Here is an 8,259-nt window from a genome sequence, read left to right as displayed (position 1 = left end):
ATTTGATTGTGTGGATCATAACAAATTATGGATAACATTGAGAAGAATGGGAATTCCAGAACACTTAATTGTGCTCATGAGGAACCTGTACATAGACCAGGAGGCTGTCATTCGAACAGAACAAAGGGATACCGCATGGTTTAAAAACAGGAAGGGAGTGCATGGGGTTGTATCCTTTTATCATACTTATTCAATCTGTAGGCTGAACAAATAATCCAAGGAGCTATATGAAGAAGAACATGGCATCAGGTTTGGAGAAAGAGTCATTAACAACCTGTGATGTGCAGACTATACAACTTTGCATGGTGAAAGTGAGGATGACTTGGAACACTTAAGATGAAGTTTAAAGACTACAGCCTGCAGTATGGATTACACCTCAACATAAAGAAAACAAAATCCTCATAACTGGAACAATAAGCAGCATCACAATAAATGGAGAAAAGATTGAAGCTGTCAAAGATTTCATATTACTTGGTTTCACAATCAGCACCTATGGAAGCAGCAGTCAAGACATGTGACGATGTATTGCACTGGGTAAATTTGCTATAAAAGACCTCTTTAACATGCTGAAGACGTCTCCTTGGAGACTAAGGTGTGCCTAACCCAAGCCATGGTATTTTCAATTGCCTCATGTGCACATGAGAGCTGAACAATGAATAAGGACCAAAGAAGAGTTGATGCTTTTGAATTGTGGTGTTGGAGTAGAATGCTGAAATTACCATAGACTGCCAAAGAACTAACAAATCTATCCTGGAAGAAGTGCAGCCAGAATGCTCCTTGGAAGCGAGAATGCCCAGACTTCGTCTCACCTACTTTGTCCATGTTGTCAGAAGGGACCATTCCCTGGAGAAGGATATCATGCTGGGTAAAGTGGAGGGTCAACGATAAAGGGGAAGGCCCTCAACAAGATGGGTTGACACAGTGGCTGCAACGATGGTGTTCTGGTTAACTAGTGCTGCTCTGACAAAAATATACCACAAATGCAATGGCTTTAACAAACAGAAGTTTATTCTCTTACAGTTCAGGAGGCTAGAAGTCCAAGTTCCATGTGCCAGGTTCTAGGAAATGTGAAGGCCCCTCAACCTTGGGCTTCAGCTTTGCCTCTTGCTCCCGGCCCACTGGAGCTAGAGGCATCTCTTCACTCAGGCAGCTACTGGCTGCTGAGGCTAACAAGCCCAAAGTTGACGACTAAAATGGCACAGTCTCCAGTTACCCTCCTTGGCCTGCCCTGGGTTGTCAGACCTTTCCTTCAGACCTTTGTCCCTTGTTAGTAAACCAAAAAACAAACGAAACTCAATGCTTTTGAGTCAATTTTGACTCATAGTGACCCCTCCTTGGGTTTCTGAGGCAGTATCTCTATGGAAGTAGGTTGCCCAATTTCCTTTCCAAGGAGTGGCTGGTGGGAACCACCAGCCTTCTGGTTAGAAGTCATATGCCTTAGGCACTATGCCACCAGAGTGTTGGCAGTGGTTCATTTTTCTTCATTCCCAGGCAGGCTGCAAAAAAGGGCAAGGGGGCCACATCTTCTGACCTCCTCTAACCGCACAAGACGAAGACAGAATCACCATCAATAGCCCAAGGCCTATTCCTACAAGGCCAGACATGCTTCCTCCCTCTAGCCCTTTCACCAACCATTCCTCCCAAAGCACCCACCACCTCTCTCCTAGGTTTGATAATTCACTGCAGTGGCCACACACAACTCACAGATTACGAGGTTTATTAGGGAAGCACCAGGCTATATAATTTAAGTTCAGGAAAAATGCTCAGTCTCTCTCCCATCCCACAGTCTTGCTCCTAACAGTCTCTCACAGTCTCTCTCCCAACAGTGAATGCCCCTTGGTGTCTCACTCCTCAATGCGTCTCTTTCCCAGCAGCGCGTGTCTCTTTTAGGAGTGCTTGTCTTTTTAGCAGCACGTCTTCCTCAACCAGCAGTCTGAGAGAGAGACTTCCTCTGCATTCAGGAGGCCTCCTTTAGAGCCTGGCCTGGTGGCCAAACTAACCAATCATAACATCAGAATTCTAAGCAACTGAGAGAAAGCAGGAACCTCCCAGAACATTGTTTTGTGCCACTCTGAACAAAAATAGTCCAGGTGGACAACTTTAGCAATCAGGAGCTCCTCAGTTGCTCATAGCAAATCCTACCTTGGAGTTTACAAAGACTTATGGGTAGAAAAGCCACACTAAGTAATTTACTACACTGCACAGGCCCTGGGGCAGATGCTACCAAACCACATGGCAGGCCATTAATTCAAGTCTATTGTAAGTCCCAAGGCTGGCAGAGCATTGCAGGCTGCTGAACAACACGGCCACATGCAGGATCCAAGCGTGCCATAAGCTAGAGACCATTCCTCAAGGCTTCTGCTTATATACAGAAAGCAGACCACATTCCTTAAGGCAGCTACTCAGCTGCTCACAGTAGATTCCACCGTGGAGTTGATTACCAGTCTCATCATGGGGAATCTATATCCAGCTGCCCAGCTACTCAACCAGGCCTAGCCAAGTTGACACACAAACTGAACTACCACAGATGGGCTCAGGTATAGCAAGGATTGTGAGGCTGGCACAGGACCGGGCACGTTTCATTCTGTTGTACATAGGGTCTCTATGAGTCGGAGATGACAACGGCACCTGACAACAACAACGTAACAATCTTGGAGGTTTGGCCTGTTATAGATAGTCTCCTCTTATTCAACCTTCTGAGATCTGCTTTCTGATAGGATTCTTCATATAGACTAAATTCATGATGAGTTATTTTCATTTGACACTCCAAAATGGAGAATTATATTGTTGGTTTTGTTTTGTGTTTTCTCATATATCCTCAGTGAGATCTACCCTTCAGCTTTGGCACAAGTTCTTCAAATATAGTTTTTTTTTTTTTTTTTTTTTGCCTAACTCCCTAAAAAGTAAAAAGCTGAGTAATACCTGCTAGAAGGAAAGTACAGGGGAAAATGGATTGGGACCTAAATAAGGAGACTCAGAGGAATCGTGTATGGCATATTCAGAGAATGATCTAGGTCAGAGGGACAAGAACAATGTAAAAATCATTCTGTCATTCCAGAGGGACTGTTAGAGGAGCCAAAACAGAAATGGAAAGGCCTAGAGCCAGGATCTCAGCTTGCCTCAGCCTTGGCAGATGAGTTCTTCTCAGCAGTCATCACCAGTACCTGTGGGGTGTTAAGCAATTTGGTTTCATCACCAGCTCCAATCAAAATGGGATTTATTTTTAGTTTCTGTGTTGGGCATTCCCAGGACCACTCCCCATGTTTGATAATTGTTTGGAGAACTCACAGGACTCAGCATATAGTGACACTCATGGCTGTATTATTACAGGGAAAGGATACAAAGCAAAATCAGTAAAAAGAAAAGAGCACATGAATTAAGTCTAGGGGAGACTGGGCACAAGCTTCCAAGAGTCCTCTCCAAGTGGAGTCACAAAGGACATGCTTAATTCCCCCAGCAATGAGTTGCGACAGCACGTGAAATCTGTAGACTGAGGAAGCTCCATAGTCTCAGACCTAACTCAGGTTTTCACTGGGGCTCACATCGATACCCTTTGCCTGGGACTTACCCGAATCCCAGACTCCAGAAGCTATTCATCATAAACCATATTGTTTGCACAACTGCTTTCTCTATGGTAAGGCATTCTTATCAGGAAGTGGTGGGAACCCTTCCAAACTCAAGTTTCTAGACACTGGCCAAGCAGGCTTTTCAGGCAGGCCTCTGTAAGGATGACAGTTTGGGCCTGCTGTGTTAATTCTTTTCTGGACAGTTTCTAAATTTTCTCTTGCTTTTCTACCTTAAATTTATTGGAGATTCGAATTTATGTCAGATTATTTGACTTGTTGACTAGATGGAACTTAAGTCAGTTGGCACTTGGGAAGAAATGTTTCTCTGTGTTGGCAGGTGTTTTGCTTTTGGGCCCATTGTGTGATTTTTGAGTACCTGCCTGCAGCCTGTGAAGTATTCTGCTGACTAGGCAGGTTTGCCGCTTACCTTTGTCCTTTAATCAAGATAATTCATCCCCAGTTACCCTCCTTGCCCTGCCCTGGGTTGTCAGACCTTTCCTTCAGACCTTCTTCCCTTGTTGGCCAAACAAAAAACAAACCAAACTCACTGCTTTCGAGTCAATTTTGACTCATAGCGACCCCTCTTTGTGTTTCCGAGGCAGTATATCTATGGAAGTAGGTTGCCCAATTTTCCTTCCGAGGAGTTCTTTCCGTCTGGTTAGCAGTCAAATGCCTTAGGCACTATGCCACCAGAGTGTTGGCAGTGGTTCGTTTTTCTTCCTTCCAAGGCAGGCCCTGGGGCAGTGGTGGTGCAAGCTCAGACCTGTGGCTCCTGTGTGCTGCTTTCTGGGGAGAAGCCATGGGAATGGGGGTCTGCTAGAAAGGTGCAGTTGTAATGAACTTCCATTTAAAACCCGACCTACCATTTTGAAATGTATTCCTAGGAAATTTTACTTTGAGATTTGAACGTTTTTGCTTTTGGGTTTTGTTCTTCAATTTTTTTTTTTTTTTTTCCTCTTCAACTTTTGTATCTTTTCCTCTTTGGTTTCCTTCTTTGAGTTTTAGTTGCCCGGCTTCCAAAATCTCACATCATGATGGTGGGGTAGGGCTATTTTTTGCTCTCTCACTGTCCTTGTTCTTCACTGAGCGAGTTTATTCCAAGCTAACCAGACTTTCTCCTCTGCACTGGTGGTGCAGTGGTTCTCTTCTCAGACCCCAGGGGATCAAAGGAGCCCTGGGCGTTGTGCTGGCTCTTAGAACATTTCTTTGGATAGGGCATCTGTGTCCTCATGCTTCTGCCATGAACTGATTTACTTATAACACCCTGCCTGTAAGGTGACCTGATTGCTTATTTTCAGCCACACTGCCTGTTCCAGTGGTTTTTGCCAACACTATTGGCAAACTGGGATGAAGTAGGGATTTACTTGTCACTGACTATGCTGAACTAAGCTGGCTCTCTGCTAGCTTGGATTGTTGTAGTTGTGTGCAGTCGAGTCAGACTCAACTCATAGTGACCCTTCTTTGGGTTTCTGAGGCAGTATCACTACGGAAGTAGATTCCCCAACCTTCCTTCCAAGGAGTGGCTGGTGGGTTTGAACCGCCAGCCTTCTGGTTAGCAGTCAAGTGCTTTAGGCACTACGCACCATTAAATGTTCCCTGACCCCAGGGTCCTTCCTCAGCCAGAGTGGGTGGTCTGAAGGGAGAGGAACTATCCCTCTTAAGATGGCTTACTCCCTAAAACTTCACTTTCATGAGAGTCTTGTCATAAAATAGCCCTTTGGTGACAGGGGTCTTTTTGTTACCATTAATGGAAAGTTTGTGGTCTTACCTGCTGCTAATTTAAAGACTGCAGTGGAAGGGCCAAGACCTCAAGCTGCATGGGATACAATAAAAAACCAAAATCAAACTCACTGCCATCAAGTTGGATCCGACTCATAGCAACCCCTCCTTGGGTTTCTGAGGCTGTTATCACTACGGAAGTAGATTGCCCAACCTTCCTCTGAGGAGTGGCTGGTGGGATTGAACCAGAGTGGCTGGTGTGTTTGAACCACCAGCCTTCTGGTTAGCAGTCAAATGCCTTAGGTACTATGCCACCATAACTCTAAGGAAAAATGGTTGTGGGATTGGGGAGTGAATGGGCTGTTGAGCTAATGTGACTGAGGAGCTGGAGTTTTCATTTTACTTTGGACACTACAGGTAAGGGCTTAGAGTGTGGGTTCCAGAGTGGGACCACCTTGATTGACACCCCAGTGTGTGACTGTAGGGAAGTTTCTTGACTTTAGATGGTTATTTTGGGAATTTGTTTTAATCCACATAAAGGGCTGAAAATAGTGCCCCACAAAAATTGTGTGTTTAGTTACTTATCATTTTGAGATGGGATGATGGTAGAGTTCATGTGAACATGAAACTTCCATGCTGTTTAATATTTTTAAAGTTTTAAAAGACTTAAAGTTTTTTTCTTTAAATGTTTTTTTTCTTTTTGCTTCAGGTTGCTGCAGCAACTGGCCACACCGTAGTATTGGTTGACCAGACAGAGGACATCCTGGCAAAATCTAAAAAGGGAATTGAGGAAAGCCTTAGGAAAGTGGCCAAGAAGAAGTTTGCGGAGAACCCCAAGGTAATTAATTTCTCATTATTGATGTCCTTAACGATCAGCCTTCTGACCACAACACACATGTGAAGTCATTCTTGTCTTTAATTTTATTTTGATTGTTGTTTATTTGTGTAAAACTCATTTCCCTGTATCTGTAGATCAATATAAAAACAATCACTAAACATTCAGTGGGGACTGATTAGAAAATAGAAGTAAATAACTTGCTGGGTAGGGTTTGAGGTTGAGGAAAGTTTCTATAGGTGTGAACTCTTGTACACTGAGAACTTGGGATTGAAGAACACCTATTTTGTCAAAAAGATGGAAGAAGGAGAAAGAAGAAGGTCATTTTTGTATTTGCAAATGAAAAAGAATGATTAATAATATTCTATTTAGATAGAGACTTTTGATTGCTTAGGTACTATTGTATGCCCATTTACTATGCACTAGAGAAGAAATTAGAGGGTGTAATCATTCTCATTTTCCAGGAGAAGAGACACAAGCACTTGAGTAACTCTTAGAAGATTGGGAACCCTGGTTTGCTGACTCTTTCTTGTTGGAACATGCTGCTTTTCTATGGCGCTTTCACTTAAGACTTGGCAGTTAACTGTTGTTGTTAGGTGCTGTCTAGTCGGCTCTGATTCACAGTGACCCTGTGTACAACGGAATGAAACACTGCCGGGTCTTGTGCCATCCTCAGAATCTTTGCTATGCTTGAGCTCATTGTTGCAGCCACTATGTCAATCCATCTTATTGAGGGTCTTCCCCTTTCTCACTGACTCTCTACTTTACCAAGCATGATATTAACTAGAAATACTGAAAAATCATTAAAGTGAAATTTTATTTACCTTTGCCACTTTAAGTTGCTCAAGATTTATTTACTTGGATGAGATTTCTCTCCTCATGTCGGCAGAGAAAAGTACAAATAGTTGGGGTCTTGTTTTGTTCTTTAATTTTTTTGTGTGATTTGGGTGAAAGTTTACAGAGCAAATTCATTCTCCATACAGGAGTTGATACACATTTTGTTTCATGACTGACTGCAGTGCCTGCATTGTAACAGGTCTCTTGTCACTTCCTCCCCGTAGTTACCTCTTCTGTGTGTCTTCCTTTCCTATGCATTCCTCCACTTGAGCTATCTCCCTTATGTTCTCCCATGATTGATCATTCGAGGGAGTATATCTACCTGGTGTAAATGTTTACCCTGTATGCCTGTCTATTGTTTGGCTAGGAGCTGGTAGCCTAGTGCCTAAGGCACTTGACTGCTAATCAGAAGGCTGGTGGTTCAAACCACCAGCCACTCCTCAGAAGGAAGATGGGGCAATCTACTTCTGTAGTGATACTGCCTCGGAAACCCAAGGAGGGGTCGCTATGAGTTGGGTCCGACTTGATGGCTCATAACCACAACAACATTGTTTGGCTGGAAGCACAGGAGTGAGTTCAATTCCAGGCCTGAAGGGTGACTAGGGGCCATAGTCTCAAGGGCTCTATCAGAGCAGTCAGCCTGGTCTTTTTTATAATTTTGAGTTTTGTTCCACATTGTTCTCCCATTCTAACCAGGATCTCCCTTACTGCTAGGCCACTGGTAGCCTGGCACTATCTAGTTCTTCTGGGCTGGTGGTCATATGGGCTAAGGTTTGCATGGTCCACTCGTCCTTTGAACTAATTGCTTCCATGCATCTTTGGTTTTCTTCATTCTTCTTTGCTCTGGATGAGGAGACACCATTTGGTATATCTAGGTGGCCACTGCTTGCAAGCTTTTAAGACTCCAGTCTCTTCTCACCAAAGTAGGGTGTAGAACAATGTTTTTGTGTAGTATGTTATGCCAGTTGAACTTGATATCCCTCACAACCATGGCCCTCAGCCCACAGGTCCAAAAACTCGTTCTATCATAGTAGGTTTCTTTCCGTTTGTTTGTTTGTTTTAACCTGAGGTATCTATGGCCATGTGTCAAGTCACCTTTTAAAAGCTGGAGAGGGGTAATGGGAATTTTTCCCTCTCCCTGAATAAATCCAAATGATAAAAATCACAGGCAGGTGAAGATCTCCTTCACCTGTTCCTCATATTCTTTTTTTTTTTTAGGATTTGGGTAGAGATTTACAGAGTAAATTCACTTTTCATACAGCAGTTCACATATACTTTGTCTCATGTCATTGACCAAAATTT

General features: G+C 43.5%; 1 protein-coding gene across 1 annotated transcript in view; it reads left to right on the top strand.

Moving 5' to 3' along the window:
• Positions 1 to 8,259, top strand: part of HADH (hydroxyacyl-CoA dehydrogenase) — an 84,024-nt gene that overhangs the window by 50,098 nt on the left and 25,667 nt on the right. The window contains exon 2 of the mRNA XM_007940768.2: positions 5,995 to 6,123. Within this exon, the coding sequence (XP_007938959.1) occupies positions 5,995 to 6,123 (129 nt within the window). The remainder of the gene's footprint in view (positions 1 to 5,994; positions 6,124 to 8,259) is intronic.

Source organism: Orycteropus afer, unplaced genomic scaffold, assembly GCF_000298275.1.
Source record: "Orycteropus afer afer isolate SDZICR_OR568_19922 unplaced genomic scaffold, OryAfe1.0 scaffold00071, whole genome shotgun sequence".
Taxonomy (NCBI): domain Eukaryota; kingdom Metazoa; phylum Chordata; class Mammalia; order Tubulidentata; family Orycteropodidae; genus Orycteropus; species Orycteropus afer.
This window is presented reverse-complemented; position numbering and strand designations above follow the sequence as displayed.